This window comes from Cetorhinus maximus, chromosome 2, assembly GCF_964194155.1.
Source record: "Cetorhinus maximus chromosome 2, sCetMax3.hap1.1, whole genome shotgun sequence".
In the NCBI taxonomy this organism is placed as follows: Eukaryota; Metazoa; Chordata; class Chondrichthyes; order Lamniformes; family Cetorhinidae; genus Cetorhinus; species Cetorhinus maximus.
Genome location: NC_135880.1, coordinates 157,430,282 through 157,450,311, shown reverse-complemented (window position 1 = coordinate 157,450,311; position 20,030 = coordinate 157,430,282). Strand labels below are relative to the sequence as shown.

The window sequence follows — 20,030 nt, the reverse complement described above, 5'->3', positions numbered from 1 at the left end:
TTGCACCACAGGTTGCTAAAGGAAGTGAGAGTGGAGATAGTGGAAGGGCTTGCCACAATCTCCCAATCTTCCCTCTATACTGGGGAGAAACCATAGAATTGGAGGGCTGCAAATGTGAAACCCTTATTCAAAAAGGTGTAAGAACATTACAGGCTGGTCAGTTTAACATCAGTAATGGATAAGGTTTTAGAAACAATAGTCAGGGTAAAAGTTAACAGGCACTTACTTGTAGAGGTTTTAGTTTATTAAGGAAAGCCAGCAATGATTTGTAAAAGGCAGATCATGCTTGACTAATCTAATTGAATTTTTTGAGGAAGTAACAGAAGATTGAAGGGAATGTGGTAGATGTTGTCTATATGGATTTTAAAAAAGCATTTGACAAAATACCACACAAAAGGCTGGTTATCAAAATAGAGGAAAATCGTGGAACAGGAAAGTCAGTATCAGCTTGGATTTTAAAAAATGGCTTAAGGACAGAAAACAGCAACTGGTTGTTTTTCAGACTAGAGAATGGTAGCCAGTACTGTTCCAGATGGTTAAGTACTTAGGCCACTTGGATATTAGAGTACAGAGTATTTCAAAATTTACTGATGATACCAAACTTGGAGGTGTGGCAGACAGTGAAGATGATACCAATCAACTCTTACAAAACTTAGGCTAGCAGAATGGGCAGAAGAATGGTAAATGGAATTTAATACAGAGAAGGGTGTGATGATGCATTTTGGCAGAAGGGATAGGGAGAGTCAATATAGACTTAATGGCACAGTTCTAAAGTGTGCAGGAACAGAAAGACCTGGGCATTCACGTACATAGATCTTAAGGTAACAGGATACATTGAAGAAGCAGTTATCTTGAGCTTCATAAATGGAGATATTCAGTACGAAAGCAGAGAAGTCGTGCTGAACCTTTGGAATGTTCTTTGAGGCCATAACTAGAGTATTGCATGCAGTTCTCTTCACCACACTTTAGCAAGGATATGATCTACCCTCACCCTTGAGAGGGTGCAAAAGAGATTTACCAGAATGGTCCCATGGATGGCAGATTTTAGCTACAAGGTTAGGTTGGAAAATCTGGGCTTGTTCTCCTTGAAGCAAAGGAGATAAAGGGGCGATTTGATACCAGTGGATAAGATGAATGCAGTTTTAGATAAGGTAGACAAGGAAAAGCTGTTCTCATTTGTTGATGATACAAGGACTTGGGGACACGGATTTAGGTTTTGGGCAAGAGATACAGCGGGGACGTGAAGAAAGGCTTTTTACGCATTGAGTTTTAATGACTTAGAACTCACTGCCCATGAGGTTGATAAAAGCACTGGGTTAGGAAAACTTTTTAGAAACAATAATACAGGACAAAATTAACAGCACCTTCCCTATTTGAGTTGTGTCCAAATAAATGGTTACAAAAATAAAATAGTATATGTTGTATCAATGAGGTCGGGTCACAGAATTGACTAGCTGTATTTTGGGAAGGAAGAAGATGTTGGGGCTGGGAGGAAATCAAAATTGAAAGTGCAAATTGGACCACTGTTTGTGCTGTCTTGGCTTAATTGACTCGGGTAGATAATTAGATAGGCAATTATAAATTGTATGGGTGTCCAGCAGAAATTGGACTTACTGAGCCAAGAACAAGTAAACTCACTGGCAAACCTATACTAAAACTGCCTGCTGGTAACTTTAAGGACTTCAAAATGAGTCTTGTATTACCTGATCAAAGTTTAGGTGAACACATTGTGAGGGCCTTTTGTCTGGTTTTTTTGGTGTGAAGCCCTAATACGTTAGCACCTGTGGGGGTGACCTTTTTGTGACTGGAAATTTTAACCTTTAAGGCACAGAATGCACCAAGGTTGATACATTCGACTCAGCCTCAGAACAGGGACAAATTCTATTGTAAAATTTAACAGGACACCAGATTAGTCTGGAGCAGAAGGTTACTAGGTTCATATAGCTGAAGTGCGGTCATTTGCTCTGAGATGCTGGGACTTAAAGAAGCCTGGGTAGGGCGATATGATAGCTCCTTGAAGCTCGCAGTTGGGGCAAAGGAAAGCAATGGGGCTCTTATCAAAGATAGGAAGCTGGGATTGTGCTGGTGATTGGATGCTTGGCTGGAGCCTTGTAAATGCAGTGGGACACAATCATCTCAGGAGAAGAGATTGAGCAGTTAGGTGTGCATTCTAAGTTTGAATCCTGTTGCCTGACAGCTACTTGCAGGGAAAGGAGATGCAGGAAGGCCTGTAGGCTGAATAGGAGCTGCTGTTGAGGGAAATCAGAGGCCGGATCCTTGAAAGAGGAGCTGAAATCCCTTGTGAGGAAGACAGACTTTGAAGATTTGTGACTCATTGACGTCTGAGTGGATTGCTGAGAAGATTTCTGAACAGGAACCTGTTCTAGTTGTCTGCCATTTAATGTGCAGTTGGTGGTGTATTTGACACAATTTGCCTGTTAATCCACGTTTGTCTCATGTTAATTCTGCATGTTAGAGTATAAGATAGATAGTATTGACTGCTTTGTAAATTCATATGATTAATATTTCTTCTATTTAAAACGGAGGAAAATGTGGCTTTATTCTCCCTGTAAGTAACCAGGATTCCTAATTTTGTCTAATTTAAAACAAAAGGTATTGGTCCCTCACTGGATCATAACAGAAATTGGGGGCTTTGTCTATGACCATAATAACATTTGAGGGTCTGGTCTGCGATTGTAATAACATCTATATCATGTTTACCAAATAACAACAGTTTTTCTTTTAATATAGGTAATGCTGCAGGACCCCACCTTTGCACTCCCATACTGGAATTTTGCCACTGGAAGAATTACCTGTGACATCTGCACTGATGATCTGATGGGAGCCAGAAGCAATTTTGACCCTATCCTCATAAGTCCTAACTCAATCTTTTCCCAGTGGCGAAACCTATGTGAAAATTTGGAAGACTATGATACCCTGGGAACTATTTGCAATGGTAACCGCTTTAAAAATACAATGAAGGCAAAATTGTATGAAAGTAAACGTTAATATGTCTTTGTCTGATTAGAACCTAGATGACTTTGCCCTCTTTAAGGGGAACCCATGAAATAAATATTGGACCTGGAAAAACTGGATGGCCATTTTCTTTTCCAACCTATTTAAGTTACAACTTGAATTTTTGGAGACCAGAAATCTATCCTCATGTCTTTCACTTAGAATCACAGAATGGTTACAGCATCAAAGGAGGCCATTCAGCTCATTGACTCTGTGCCAGCTCTCTGCGAGAACAATTTAACAAGTCCCACTCCCCTGTCTGTTTCCTGTAGCTCTTTTCTTTAATCTTCAGGTGCTTATCCAATTCTCTTTTGAAAGCCACAATTGAATCTGTTAGCACCACACTCAGTGCATTCCATATCCTAACCATTTACTGCATTTTTAAAAAAATAACTTTTCTTTATACGGCCATTGGTGCTTATACCAATAATCTTAAATTGATGTCCTCTAGTTCTTGACTCTTCCACCAATGGGCACGGTTTCTCTCTATCTTCTCTGTCATGACGTCTCACAATTTTGAACACCACTATCAACTGTCCTTTCAACCTTCCCTTATCTACGGAGAAAAACCCCAACTCCTTGAATATATTCACGCAACTGAAATTCCTAATCCCTGGAACCATTCTCATAAATCTTTTCTGCACCATCTCTTAAAAACTTCACATGCTTCCTAAAGTGCAGTACCCAGAATGGAACATAATACTCCAGCTGAGGCCGAATCAGTCTCTCTGCTATTTCCATTCTCACTTCCCTAAGTATCCTCAGATGCATTAGATCCAGTCCTCATGACTTCTCAAGTAGACCTGACCTATCTAATACTACTTTTTTATCAATTTATATCATATCCAGTATCTTGGCTTCCTCCTCTTTCACTATGACTTGGGCAGCATCATCTTCCCTGGTATAGACAAGATGCAAAGTGCTCACTTAGTATCTCAGCCATGCCATTTGTCTCTATGCATAAATCCCCTTTTAGGTTGCTAATTGGCCCCACTCACCCCTTTTACTATTTATATGCCTATAGAAGACTTTGAGGTTCCCCTTTTACGTTAGCTGCCAATCTATTTGTATACCCTCCCTTTGTTTCTGTTTTTTTCACCTCCCCTCTGAACCTTCGATATTCAGCCTGGTTATCAATTGTATTATCCATCTGATATCTGTCATATTTCTGCTCTATCTTACTCTCTATCCCTTTTGTCATTCAGGGACCTTTGGGCATCCTACTTTGTTTGTCCTATTTTTCCTCCTCATGGAAATATACCTCGACTGTGCCTGAACGATCTCCTCTTTAAAGACAGCCCATTTTTGTATTATAGTTTTGCCTGCCAAACTTTGATTCCAGTTTGCCTGGACCAGATCCTTTCTTAGCCCATGGAAGTTGGCGTACTCCCAATATATTAATTTTACTTTTGATTGCTTCTTTTCCTCTTCCATAGCCAATATAAACCTTATGATACTATAATCACTGTCCTGTAGATGTTCCCGTACTAACAATTGACACACCTGTTTCCCCAGAACCAGACCCAGCAATACCTCCTGTCAGAAACATACTGATGTAAATAATTTTCCTGAACACACTTTGGAAGCTCTGCCCCCTCTCTGCCCTTCACACTATTACTATCTCGGTCGATATTAGGATAATTAGTGTCCTCATTATAACTATAATTTTTGAACCTCTCTGTAATTTCCTTGCAACTTTGTTCCGCTGGGTCTTTCCTATTTATTAGTGTCCTATAGAAAACACCGAGCATTGTAATTATATCTCTATTGTCTCTTAGCTCTAACTAGATAGATTCTGTCCTTGACCCCACTATGATATCCCCTCTCCCTAGCACTGTAATCTTCTATTCTATCAACATTGCTATCCCTCCTCCTTTCTTTCCTTCCCTGAACACCTGGTTCTGAATGTTTCTTTTGGTGCGGAGGCGTGTATCAGCACACAAATGGCCACACTTGATTATATTTGGAGGAAATTTGATTTTCCTCTGCATTACCAACCTCATGCAGTTTTCCTCTAGCCTTTGTTCAGGTCAGGAATGCTCAGTGTGCAAAATACATACCCGCCCTTGCTGAGGTTGGGTTCCCCATTTTAAATCAGGGACGAAAATTGGATTTTCTCCCGTGTACCATTTTCACCTGGTGGTCTGGGGTTTGGATGTGCAGTAAAAGCATGCCAGGTTTCAGTTCGTGAGGAAAATGGAAATCCTGCTGAGATGTTGGGAACAAAGTGTAAAACGTACTGACACCTTCAAACGTCACTAACAGGTAGTGTGTTTTAATGCAGTGATTCATCATATGGATCTGTTCTACAAATGCAAGTTGACCCTTGCATTGACCACCATTGTATAATTTTCACATGCACTTGGTACTTTTCGAATGGAGAAAGTATCTTGATGTATCAAAAATGTAAAAAGAAAAGGTCCTGTTCTGTGCACCTTGATACTCCTCTCTGATATTATTTCCTGGTTCCCACACCCCTGCCAAGTTAGTTTAAACTGCCCAGCAGCACTAGCAAAACACCCTGCAAGGATCTCTGTTCGAATGCAAGCTGTCCGGTCTGTACAGGTTCCATCTCCCGCAGAGCTGGTCCTAATGTCACAAGAACCTAAAGCCTTCCTCCTGCATCATCCTTCCAGACATGTTGCACATTTTAATCTATAATTTATTTTATTTATGATTTGGCTCCTAGTCTGACAATGCCTCAATTTTAAAATCATCATCCTTGTTTTCAAATTTCTCCATTGCCTTGTCCCTCCCTATCTCTGTAACCTCCTCCAGCTCTAGAGGCATTTGAGATCTCTGCTGGCCTCTAATTCTGGCCTCACGCACGTTTCCAATTCAGTCATTCCACCATTGTCGGCCAAGCTTTCAGCTGCCTTGGCCTTAAGTTCCAGAATTCCCCCTTCCAAAAATCCTACGCCTCTTTACCACTTTTTCTCCTCTTCCATTGTGTACCTTAAAATCTACCTCTTTGAGCAAATTCTTGGTCCTTTTGTGCTGCTATCTCCTTCTGTGGCTCAGTGTCAAAAATGTTTTTGTTGATTCTGCTCTTAAGTGCCTTGGGACATGTTGTTACACTAAAGGTGAAATATAGATTAAAATTGTTATTTTAAATGATCTCTCCATGCTTTGCAATATTTGATCAAAATGGATGGGGTAAACTGCAAGTATTGGTATAGATCTTGACAAGCTGCCAAACCCATGATTTACAATCCTCCTTTTGTTTGGAAATTATACTTACCTGCTGCAATGAGTGGGAACCTGCCCTAACTTCTCCGTACTATTGATGTTTCCAGACACTGAGGGTGGTCCTATCCGCCGGAATCCAGGTGGGAATGTTGCAAGACCGATGGTGCAGCGTCTCCCTGACGCCCAGGATGTGGCAAAATGTTTAGATGTATCTGCTTATGACACGCCACCCTTCTACTCCAATTCAGCAGACAGTTTCCGCAACACAGTGGAAGGCAAGTTTATTTAAAGAGAGTTTGGATATTCGTTAGTAAAATGTTTAAGGTGAAGTACTCTAAGCTTAATTTGTGGCTTTTACAGGAGCAATCTCAAACAATAAAACCCAATTTTAAGTAAGAAGCTGGGACAGCTGAGGCCCAGTCCCTGCACATACCGAGCTGTGAGAGAACCTCAGTATGTTTGTGTGTGCTGGACAACCATATGTGCAGGTGTGCCTTGAACTCAAGCTCAAAGTTTCTGAACATGAACAGCTGGTGTCTTTACAGGGCATTCAGAAGGCTGCAAATTTCACTGATCATGCATTCCAGGAGGTGGTCACCCCGCAGCCACAGAAACTACAGGAGAGTAAGTGCGTGGCCATCTGACAGAATAGGAAGAGGCAGAAGGTGTAGGGATTTACTAGGCATGTGGCACTCAGAAATTGGTTTGCAGTGAGGACAACACCTCAAGGGCATGCGGTCCAGAGCATTGCACCAAGGGACAAATGACTGCAAAAGTGGGCACACCAAGGTGCATTAATGCTGTAGTCATAGGGGATTCAAGGGGGTTTATAACTACTGATGTGAGGCTCACAGGGTGTGTTGCCTCTGTAGTGTCAGGGTAAAGGCTGTCACTGCATGTGAACATTCTGCAGAGGGAAGGAGAGCAGGTAGATGTTAAAACCTATGTTGGAAGCAATGACATAGAAATGAAATGGATTGAGGTCCTGCAGTCAGAGCTTCAGGAATTAGGGAGGAAGTTATTTTTCGCTAACGAGGCAGAAAGGTTGAGTCAGGAAATTTCCCAACCTGGCAGACCTGTCTGCTTTAAAAAGCCCCACCCACCTTATTTTTGTTCTGGGGAGGTGGGGGTGAGATAGAGTCGGACCTGCTAACCCTGGAAGCAATTCAGAGGCAACTATGGAGGTGGATGAGTGCAGAGGCGAACTGGTTAGAAGGTCTACCTCAGTTCTATGGTATTTTGGCCCAGTTCTGTTAAAGGCTGTAAGACCCCCTATCCCATCTCACCTCCCTACCCCCATGCCTTCACTGTGTCCCTTCATATTCCCCATGCCCCCTCCATGCCCCTTTTTTCCTCCTTGGCCATTCAGCCAGTATTCACTATGGGAAGACCTCAGGATCCAAGTGGGGATAAAAAGAAAATTCTAACAGAGATCTGACTTGCACATACACACATCTGGCAGTGAAAAAAAAAATTCATTCATGAAACCATTCAAAAATATAAATCCCTTCAAGTTGGTCAATCTGTTGTAAAAATAAACAAACATCTCTTTCACTAACCACATTAAAGACAGCTAATCCTTTAATAACCCCTTTAAACTGTCGGTCAAAATATTTATACAGCCCCCTGCTGAAATAAGTGGTCTGGGCCTTTTGCAACTCATGCACACATTCAGAATAGGCTCAGCTATCATAACAAACCTTGGGAAATGTAAACAACAATGGGCAGAATCATCCCAGATTTGCACTAAGTGCGGTAGTGCGTGGGTAAAATGATGTTTTACCCATTGGCTGTGATGGCAGGTTTTTTTAGCCATAAAATCCCAAAGCTGCCACATTACTTATGCATTCCCAGGAAACATGCCATTTCCACGGCGGGCAGGCTCTCATTTGCCCACCATGCCATCACCTTGCCGCTTCATCATGCCAGGCACCATATTTAAAATCCAGCCACGCGTACACATCTCAGTGCTTCCAGCCCACTGCAGGGAAGACATCGACAAAAGGCAAAAAGACTGCAGCCCCCAGGTTTAATGACCCTTCACTGGAATGCCTTTTCGACACTGTGGAGGCCTGCCGTTATGTCCTCCACCCCCACACTGGCCATAGTACAGGCAGCAGCATCACCAATCCAGCATATCAATGCCAATGCTGCACAGAAGAGGTTGGCCATCCAGTGCAGATAGAGGATGAATGATCTCATCCAGGAGCCATCTCATCACTCTAAACTCTTACATTCAAGCCCTTCACACATTCACTGGCACAAAAACAGAAAATGCTGGAACAACTAAGCAGATCTAGCAGCATCTGTGGAGAGAGAAACAGAGTTAATGTTTCGAGTCCGTATGATTCTTCAGAGCTGGCATTCACTGGCATCTCACTGCCAGCTCAAGGGACATCACCATCCATTCTCACACACATACCCTCACATGTCCATTTGGTTTCAACCCCTCTTGAGACTGCCTCCTCAGCCCTCACTATCTTGAAGCCACTTGCACAGATCACATGTTCCCCCACACACACCCTGGGATACCCTCCTTCCTCAGCACAGCTCTAGTCCTGCAGCCTCTCTCTAGCCTGAAGCCACTTCTCCCCCTTCCCCAAGCATAATCTTGCCCTGCAGCTATCTGGCTTGGTAGGTAGAGACCTACCCGTGAGCCCCTCTAAAAGTGATGTGGCGCTGTCTGTGAAGCCTGGCACTGATGACTGCAAGTGCTGCCCAAAGCAAGGTAGGCAAACAAATCTTGAAGTCCCGAGCGAAATGCAGCCCGTCAGGTGCACGTCACTTATGTGCTGTTGTGAAACACATTGGTGTGTCTTCCCGCCAACTTGGGCGAATGTTCCAGCTGACGGCGGGGGGGGTGGAGATGAGTCCGGTGGGCTGGCCTTATAATGATATACTGATGTAGTACAATGAGGTTCCTAACTTCCAATGGCAGGAAACAGGGCCCGCCATCGGCGGGCTGAGCGGATGATCGCAAACTGGGTTCACGCCTTTGTGAAACCAATCGCGCCATATTGTCCACTCACGGCACTGAACATGCCCAATGCCGGTGGGCACGGAAAATCCCAGCCAATGAGTCTATTGAAGTTGCAAAAACAGATTGCTGATGGGGTTTTTTCTATGCTACAGCAGATGGCCTGTTGATCAATACAACATCGATCAAGCAGTTGGCGTCTTTTTTTTAACTCTTAAGTGAAAACTGCTGACATTTCTTCAATTTTGAAGGGCTGAAAATTTAAATTCCTTCAGATCATGACACTTAAACAGACCATGAAACCAGCACTTCACGAGCTTTTTAGCCTCCTTTGCAAAATTGGTGTTCCCACACAGCAGGTTAAGGCCCTTGGAACAACAAAAAATGGGGTCTGATAAAAGTCGACACTAATATCAAATGGCCCAGCAGATTTATGTTTCATGCGTGTGTGATTCATGCTTCTCCCCCTTCCTCCTGCTGGCGAAGATAGGATCTACTGGGATTGGGGGCAGGACTCCCACCCACCATTGAAAAAATTTCTGGCCCACAATCTCCGGATCACCTGTAGTTTCACATGCTAATTAGTGTAGGAACAGTAAGCTAAAGCAGATTAATGTGTGTCTGGAGAAATGGTGCAGGGTGAATGGGTAAGATTCCTGGGACATTGGGATCAGTTCAAGGATAGGTCAGATTGTCCCTCAACAGGGCTGAGTTCAAAGTACTCATGGGGAGGTTAACTAGTGCTATGCAGAAGGGTTGAAAATGAATTAGAAGAGGGAGGGACATCAGGATGAATCAAAAGAGAGGTGAAGCTAGGAACAAAATGGACTGGGAGGAACAAACAGGATTTAAAGAATAGATCAGAAACAGGAGGGCTAGGATGGGGGGAATGTGAGCTAGACTAAGGTAGGTTCAGAGTGTTTGCACATAAATGCACAGAGCATGGTAAATAAGGTTGATGAACTGCAGGTACAATATGCCAAATGGGACTATGGTATATTGGCAAGAACAGAAATCTGGCTGAAACAAGGAGATGATTGGGAAGTAAGGATTCCAGGCTATAAAATATTTAGGAAAGATAGGGAAGTAAAAAAGGAGGGGTGGCGGTATTGTGCAAACTGTTACAGCACTAGAATGAGATGATGCGCTTGGAAGTTAAAAGACTGGAACTACTTGTTTAGAAATATGGAACATTAGAGCAGTTACACTGCTGCAGGATGTGTAATAGAGACCATTAGATAGTAGGAATAAGATAGAGGAGCACATTTGCTAGGAAATTCTCGCAAAATGCTAGAACTATAGGCAAGTGATAATGGGGAACTTGAGCCATCATAAAAATAAACCTGAAAAGTAAGAATGCAAAGCAGGGGAAGAATTCCTGAAATGAGTATAAGATAATGTTCTTGATCAGTATGTTCCCAGCTCAATGAAAAAGGAAACAGTGCTAGATCTGATTCTGGGACATGAAATATAGCGTGTTTTAGTGGTGAAGAAATTGGGAAAAAGTGATCATTATATCATTAGATTCAGAGTGGTTATGGAAATGCACAATAGACATGAAAATGCTCAACTTGAGGAAGGCTACTTTCAGTGAGATGAATTGGCGTTGAAGATTGACAGGTAAAAGTGTAAATGAGTGATGCAGGGTCTTCAAGGAGGAAATAGTTTGGCTGCCAATTAGATATATTCCCACGAAACGGAAAGGCATTTGAAGCTAGAGCACTCTGGATGACTAAAGAACAGGGCTGGATTTTCATCTTAGCAGTGGGAATCAGGAATCTGGAATTTGGAGATTTGCTATGTTGCGATCCTACCTCCTGAACAGGATCTCGAGGATTATAATCTCCAGATTATTATCTGAACAACATGTACATTAGTGTAGGAATAAGATTAGGAAGGTAAACATGTGGCTGAAAGAGTTGTGTGGAAAGAGGGGCTCTATTTCATTTGACTTTGGCACCAGTATTCGGACAAAAAGGAACTGTACTATTGGGGCCGGCTCCACCTGAACTGGGCTCAGGTGGAAAAGAATATATATGGAAAATAATAGCTTTAAAAGAAAGAAAATGCAAGTGAGTAGTGTAACAGTCAGAAATAGTACCTTAAGTAATGCAGATAAAGGGAAAAGTAAAAGACCTGAATTGATTAAACCAAGAGAGAGAACTAAGAAACTTGAGTGAAACATTAGAGCCGAAGGACAGGTTAGGATAGGTATCCAAATAAGTGTCGTTTGTACAAACACATGGACAGAAGGAACAAATGAAATTAATTGCTTCAGCACAGGCTTGCCCACCCGCACTGTGGCACACAAAATCCCTCTGTGGCCCCTGGAGCCACTGATCAAAATGCCAGTCAGACCGGTCAGTGAAATTGTTGATTTATGCAAGGGGCTGCTCCTCCAATCACTGATGAGCCTATCAGCACCAAACAGGAGAGAAACAGGCTATGTTGGAGAAGCAGTGAACACTGGCAGCTGCGAATATGTAGAGATGGAGAAAGTGACTGTGGGGCACGCTTTCTCACCACTCTCACCCCACTTTCCCCTGGCTCCCGCCCCACTTTCCTTCAGCTTCCACCCCACTCCAGGTCTCTTTTCCCTTCTCATCGCACCCCTTCCCCCACTGATTTAGTGAGTGAGGATGAGTGGGTGTGGCTGAGTGGATGGGTTGGTGCTTTACATACGATGTCACTGAACCATACAACAGATGTATTCTTAACTAAGATTCTGTTACAGCACAATCCAGTTTGCCTTAGCAAAACTGAAGCATTGAATACCGAATCATATGGATTACTGACATCCCATTTACTGTAAACGTCCAATCTAGATACCTGACTGACCTAATGTTTACTGTTATTTCCCATCTAAGTACAGGACTGGCCATTCTTATAATGTTAATTCTAAGTGTGTGTGAGAGAGGGGTGAGCGATTGTGTGAGGGGTGTGTGTGTGAGGGCTGAGAGGGAGGGGAGAGCGTGTGCCTGGCTTACTCCCAGTCTCAGGATTTTCATTCACCCTCACTCCCTCACAACATCACACACTCTCACCCACTCTCACTCACTGGACACTCACACTTTCACACTCTAATGGTCATCTTTATTATTGCTCTTTTTTAAAAAAAATATTATCTATTGTTTTGACATTTTTTTTGCTCAGAAAGTTGTTCCTTTGCATACGTCAGCTTTCTTTTTATGAAATTCATGTTTAATGTTGTGCCAAACCTTACCTCTCTGAAATTTACACATTGGTCCCTTGAATGAGAAAAAAATTGGGATGTGCCCCCTCCCAACCCCAACCCCAACCCCACCACAAGCCTGCTTTAGCAAATTCAGCTTGGCGGGTATGACATGGTAACCATTACTGAGACTTGCTTCAACATGGTCAGAACTGGGAACTCGACATCCTAGGGTTATAAGGTCTACTAGAGGTCTCGTGGCACAATGGATAATGTCCCTTCCTCTGGGCCAGGAACTTTGGGTTCAAGTCCCACTCCAGGACTTGACGACCAAGCAAAGTGCTTTCATAACTTGACCAAACAGGTTGAGTATCAACTTGTCATTGGTGTACGTTGGAGGGATTTACAAGAGTGAGATTCCTTGGTCAGCCATGTGAAAGAAAAAATTTGGAGCCTCTCCCATAGAATTGATAGAAAAGTGTACGCTGCCACAGAAACTCCAGACTCCATGGGGAGCCGTTGGCTGAGTTGGCTGGATGGCCGGTGTGAAGCAGATTGGTGCCAACAGCACAGGGTTTGATCCCTATTTCGGCTGGGGTGGATATGGGACCTGCCTCCTTGCCCTTCCCGTGGTGGAGGTCATGGTGCTGTCCCTTTGGGCAGAGAACTCGAGAAAAAGAATAAGGTCTACAGGAAAAATGGGGAAAATGGTGATGGTGGGGGATGGGTAACCGCAGTGATTAAGGATGAAATTACTTCAAAGATAAGAGAAAATATGACAAGGTATAAGACCATAAGACGTGGGAGCAGAAGTAGGCCATTCAGCCCATCGAGTCTGCTTTGCCATTCAATGAGATCATGGCTGATCTGCTAATCCTCAACTCCACTTTCCAGCCTTTTCCCCATAACCCTTGTTTCTCTTGCTGATTAAAAACCTGTCTATCTCAGCCTTGAATATACTTAATGACCCAGCCTCTACAGCCCTCTGCCGTAAAGAATTCCACAGATTAACACCCCTCTGAGAGAAGAAATTCCTCTTCATCTCTGTCTTAAATGGGCAATCTGTCACCCTGAGATCATGTCCTCTGGCTCTAGACTTTCCCACAAGGGGAAATAGCCTCTCAGTATCTACCCTGTCAAGCTCACTAAGAATCTTTATATGTTTCAATAGACCTCATTTAAGAGAATATATAACAAGAGGTAAGCAGGCAGTGGAGTATTGGTAGAGTTAAGAAATAGAATAGGATTTAAGAGTAGTGGGCATTGTGTGGCAGCTGTGAAGTGACAGAATGTATAAATATGGAGATTGGACAAGTATGTAGCAATGGAGAATGGTTTTAACAGGGGATTTAATCTTCATATTGATTGGGATAATCATATCCCAATGTCAAGAATTTCTTGAGTGCACCCAGGATATATTCTTGCAGCAATATGTCTTTGAACCAACAAATGGTCGTGCCATTTTAGATTTAATAGGCAAATGGAATGTTGCATTTATTGCAAGGGGAATGGAATATAAAAATAGGGAAGTTTTACTGCAGCTATACAGGGCCTTGGTGAGACTACATCTGGAATACTGTGTACAGTTTTGGTCTTATTTGAAAAAATATATAATTGCATTCTAAGCAGTTCAGAGAAGGTTCTCTTGACTCATTCCTGGCATAAGGGGCTTATTTTATGAGCAAACATTGAAGAGGTTGGGCCTATACCCATTGGAGTTTAGAAGAATGAGAAGTGTTCCTATTGAAACATATAAGATCCTGAGTTGATTTGATAGGTTATACATGGGACGATGTTTCCACTTGTGGGAAAGACCAGGGGACACGGTTTAAGAATAAGAGGAGAGGTCTACCATTTAAGACTAAGATGAGGAGATTTTTTTTCTCTCAACTTGTCGTTAGTATGTGGAATTATTTTCCTTAGAAAGCAATAGAAGCTGGATCATAGTCAAGGCAGAGTTAGACCGATTCTTGATACAAGGGAGTCAAGGTTATAGGGGACAGACAGCAAAGTGGAGTTGAGACCACAACCAGGTCAGCCATGGCCTTATTGAATGATGGAGCAGGCTCAAAGGGCTGAATGGCCTACTCCTGCTTCTAAGTCCTTTGTTCCTATTAGGTAACAAAAACAAAAAATGTTGGAAAAACTCACAGCATCTGTACAGAGAAAGAACGGGTTAATGTTTCGAGTCCTTATGACTTTTCGGAGCTAAAGAGAAGTAAAAATGTGGTGAAATTTATACTGTTTAAGGAGGGTGAAGCAGGTGAAGCTGGATAGAATGCCAGTGATGGATGGAGGCAAAGGAGAGATTTCCAAAGATGTCATAAACAAAAGGTCAAAGGGTTGTTGATGGTGGTGGTACTGGCTAAAGGGGGTGCCGATGATGACATTAAGGATAGAAAGCAGAATGTGATAATAGCCAGACAAGGGTAAGCACTCTGCAAAGAACAACATGAGCAAGCGACATATGGCCCTAGTGCGATGGGGTAGGGGGAGAGGACAGTGGTGGGTAAAAAAGATCGAAAATAGGGTAAAAGGTGGGAATAAAACAATGAATAAAATTGAAAATAAATAAAACCAATAATAAAAATAAGTGGAAAAAATTAAAAAATAAAAATTGAAAAAAGGTTATAAAAAAGGGGTGAGGATGGAGGAGAGAGTTCATGGTCTGAAGTTGTTGAACTCCATATTAAGCCTGGAAGGCTGTAAAGTGCCTAATCGGAAGATGAGGTGCTGTTTCTCCAGTTTGCGTTGAACTTCACTGAAACATTACAGCAGGCCAAGGACCGACATGAGGGCATGAGAGCAGGGTGGTGTGTTGAAATGGCAGGTGACAGGAAGGTCTGGGTCATGCTTGTGGACAGACAGAAGATGCACCGCAAAGCGGTCACCCAGTCTGCGTTTGGTCTCTCCGATGTAGAGAAGACCGCGTTGGAAGCAGCGGATGCAGTCGACTAAATTGAGGGAAGTGCAAGTCTTGAAAGGAGTGTTTGGGCCCTTGGACGGTGGTGAGGGAGGAGGTAAAGGAGCAGGTGTTTCACCTTCTGCAATTGCATGGGAAGGTGCCGTTGGAGGGAATTGGGGTGTTGGGGGTGATGGAGAAGTAGACCAGGGTGTGCCGGAGGGAACAGCCTCTACGGAATGCCGACAGTCGGGGGGGGAGGTGTTTGGTAGTGGCATCATACTGGAGTTGGCGGAAATGGCTCAGGATGATCCTTTGAATGCGGAGGCTGGTGGGGTGAAAAGTGAGGACAAAGGGGACCCAATCATGGTGCTGGGAGGGAGAGGAAGGTGTGAGGGCAAAGAGTTTTTAGCAATGATCTGGGATAGTGTCAATGGCCTGACCTATCCATATTGTTCAGCAACTCAGTGGATAATACATTGGAACAATTGGGTCATATCCTTTTATCTGTCACAAGTTCCAGCTTACAATACAGTGATGGGCCAAATACCATAAATGAATAGGATATGATCAGATTTATAAACTAACTAACATCTTCTAACGATAAACAATGAGTACACTATTAATTAGTTTGGCATCAATCACAAAAAAAAGTACTAACAATAATTATAAAAAGAGGCAGCGGGAGATGGGTCGGACACAATTGAGGGCACTGTCAACCGCTGTGGGTGGGAAACCTCAGTTAAGGAAGAAGGAAGACATGTCACAAGCACCGTTTTGGAATGTGGCGTCCTCGGAACAGATATGACAGAGGCAAAGGAACTAAGAGAATAGGATGGAGTCCTTACAGAAAGCAGGGTGTGAGGAGCTGTCGTCGAGGTAGCTTTGGGAGTCGGTGGGCTCGTAATGAATATTAGTGGACCAGAAATTCAGACAGAGAGGTCATGGAAGGGAAGGGGGGCGTCAGAGATGGACTATGTGAAGGTGATGGAGGGGTGGAAATTGGAAGCAAAATTGATCAATTTTTCCAGGTCCAGATGAGAGCATGAAGCGGCACCAAAACAGCCGTTGATGTACTGTAAAAAAGGGTTGTGGGAGGGGGCCTGAGTAGGACTGGAACAAGGAATGTCAACATACCCCATAAAGAAACAGACATAACTGGGGCCCATGCGGGTACCCATAGCCACACCTTTTATTTGGATGAAGTGAGACAAGTTTAAGGAGAAATTGTTCAGTGAGAGAACAAGTTCAGCCAGATGGAGGAGAGTGTTGGCAGATGGGGATTGTTCGGGCCTCTCTTCAAGGAAGAAGCAGAGAGTCCTCAGACCATCCTGGTGGAGGATAGAGGTGTAGACAGATTGGACATCCATGGTGAAGAGGGGGAGAGAAAGGTGTAAGGGCAGAGGCGCGGTGGATGGGTTGGACATGGTTGAGGGCCCTGTCAAACACCGTGGGTGGGACTCTCTCCTCCATCCTCACCCCTTTTTTTTATCCCCTTATTTCAATATTCATTTTTATTTTTTAATTTTTTTATTTTCATTTTTATTCATTGTTTTATCCCCCCTTTTAGCCAATTTTCGACCTTTTTTCTCACCACCATCCCCACCCCCTTGCTCACTCCCACAAGGGCCATCTGTCACTTGTTCATGTTGTTCTTTCCAGAGTGCTTACCCTTGTCCACCTATTATCACATTCTGCTTTCTACCGTTAATGTCACCATCAGCACCTCCTTTAGCCAGTTCCACTACCATTAACATCCCTTTGATCTTTTGTTTATGACATCTTTGGCAATCTCTCCTTTGCCTCCACCTATCGCTGGCCTCCTATCCAGCTTCACCTGCTCCACCACTGCCCCCCACCCTTAAACAGTATAAATTTCACCACATTTTTATTTCTCTTTAGTTCTGAAGAAGAGTCATATGGACTCGAAACGTTAACTCTGTCTTTCTCTCCACAGATGCTGTCAGACCTGCTGAGTTTTTGTTTTTGTTTCAGATTTCCAGAATCCACAGTATTTTGCCTTTATCTTCCTATTTGGTAATTTAGTTAACAGCCTGACAGTGTGAGATCAGTGTAGTGTTTGAAAGGGAGAAACGCAAAATAGCTACTAAGACTCTAGGTTTAGGTAAAGTTCACTTGACAGTGTGATGAGGTAGAGGCTGTCCACAGTAAACTGAGCAAGTCTGTTATTGGGCAAACTGACAGAGGGCCAGAGAGAGGTGTTTAAAAAAGAATATAAGGTGAACCAGTTTATACCGCAAAGATGCAAAAGCTCTATTTTCCAAAAATAAAGGCCATGGACAACTAAAGAGGTAAGAAACAACATAAAACAGAACATACAAAAATGCAAAAAATAGCACAGATAGCAAATGGGAAAGATGCAGAAAACAACAACAGATGGCAATACAGATAATAAGAGCTAAAAAAGGGGAGTATATTGAAAAAAAAAACTTGCAAGGAATATCAAAATCAATACATAAATATTTTGCAATTATATTAGGGAAAGAATGGTGATCAGGGACAATGTGGGCCCCTTAAACTGATAATTGTGATATTGTGAACGAAAATATGGAAATGGTGGATATGTTGAATAATTATTTTGCATCACTTTACTTAGAGGAAGAACTCAGCATGCAAAGATCCCAAGGAATCTAATAATGAATCAGGCACAGGGACTCACCAAAATTAATTCAATGAAAATAATGGTCGTGAAGACAATATTGGCACTAAAGAGTGACAACTCCTCAGGGCCAGATGGTTTCCATTTCAGGGTTTTAAAGAAACTAGGTGAAAATATTACAGATACCCAAATTATAATTTTCCTAAATTCTCTTAATTCGGAAACTGTACCTTAGAATGAAACATTGGCATGCCCTTCCACTATTTAAGAAAGCTAATGGAGAGACACCAGGACATTATGGAGCATGATTGAAGTTTTTGAAGATGTGACTAAAGTAGTGTACAGGGAAATGTATATGGATGTTATTTAATGGACTTGCTGAAAACATTTGCTAAAGTCTTTCCTGAGAGACTGTTAGCTAAAGCTGAAGCCCATGGAATTGAAGGCAACTTATTTGCCTTGTTAGGAAATCGGCTGATCAAAAAGAGACAGACAATAGGGATAATGGTTGTCACTCTAATTAGCAGAATGCGACTAATGGTGTTCTGTAAGGACCTGTTTTGGGGCCTAAACTATTCACTCTATTAATAATGAGAAATTGAGATGGAAAGACACATATCCAAATTTGGAAGATAACAAAGCACTGAAAGCAGCGTAGATGAAAAGATGCAAATTACAATGGAATATTGATTGATTAAGTGAATGGCCCAAACTGTGGCAAAGGGATGAAAGCTTAATGGGTAATTTAAATTTTCAGGGTATTAGGAGGAACAGATAGGACAGATAGAGAAGCTATTTCTGTTGATTGGGCAGTGTAGGATCTGGGCCAAAGGGCAGAATCATCCCAGATTTGTGAAAAAAGATGCTTTACCTGCCGTCCGCAGTGGTGGGTTTTCGCGCCATATCATCCCTTTCCCGGTACGTCCACCTCATTAATAATACATTCTCGGGAAACACACCGGATTTCTGGTGGGGCGGCCTCTGATTTTCTCGCCCCATGGTCACTTCAGGCCTTCAGTAATTGGAGCGCCATATTTAAATGGTGCCCCTGCAGAGGGCTGGCTCTCTCGAAGGGATTGGAAGCTGCTGGAAAATCATGGTTGCTCAAGGGACAAAACATGCTGCTCCCAAAGTTAGGGACGCCTCCCTCGAGCATCCCTACTGGACGCTGTGGAGAGCTGCCGTGAAGTCCTCCACCCCCGCTCTGGGCAAAGACCAGCAAGCAAGGTCACCAATCCAGCACTAAAGCTCTGCAAAAGAGGACAGCCACCCAGTATCGAAAGAGGATGAATGATCTCCTCTGCTCTGGCAAGGTAAATCACTCTTCTCATCACTCTCAACTCACACACTCTCAAACCCATCATACATACACAGGAACCTCTCTCACTACCAGTTCAAGAGACATCACAATTCACTCTTTGCACACACCTTCATCTGCCCTGCAGATCATATCCTCATCCAGTCCATGGCACCACTCACCACCCACACGTGCCAGGTATCCTTCTCACCAGGCCTGGCAGGCACCCTGCCCACATTCTCTCCATCTGTATTCATGCAGGACAAGCTAGCACACAATGAAAAGGAGAGGTTGCAGACCGGTGGAGAAATGCCTGATAACAAGGTCCTCACAGACTTTGAAAATAGAGCCATCCAGCTGGCCGGTGACAATCTGGACCACTCCTGTGCTGATGGCGAGGTGGGCGGTGCTCAACCAAGTGAGGATCCAGCAGTGCAACATCCACCAGACAACCATGCTGTGAGTGAGTTCACCTATTCCGCAGTCCTCTGCCGTGCACTAATTATCTCTCCTTGCTTTCACAGCCACATCTGGGAAGCAGCCGAGAAGGTCCACAAGCCAGGTCCTCGACTTGAGCCCCGAAGACACCTCAGAAGAAGAATCTGATGACACCATAATCGAAGTCCCGTCCCAGCACTCACCTACACAGAGATACACACCTCGGTGGGACCTAGTTCTAGAGTAGCCATGGGGTCACAATCTGTTGAGCATATCGCACTGTCTGATCCAAAGCAGGCATGGACTTCCCAGGTATCCGACACTCAGAGGACTGCTGGAGGTCAGAAACCTGCTGAGTTCAAATCAGATGAGGAGCCTCTGGACTCGGTCATACCTCAGTTGCTGGAGCTGCAAAGGCAA

The 20,030-nt window shown here is 43.3% G+C and overlaps 1 protein-coding gene across 1 annotated transcript in view; it reads left to right on the top strand.

The window, feature by feature from the left end:
- The window catches only part of tyrp1a (tyrosinase-related protein 1a), a 33,131-nt gene that overhangs the window by 3,316 nt on the left and 9,785 nt on the right, over positions 1-20,030 (top strand). Inside the window, exons 2-3 of the mRNA XM_078570548.1 lie at positions 2,752-2,956; positions 6,312-6,479. Of these exons, the coding sequence (XP_078426674.1) occupies positions 2,752-2,956; positions 6,312-6,479 (373 nt within the window). The remainder of the gene's footprint in view (positions 1-2,751; positions 2,957-6,311; positions 6,480-20,030) is intronic.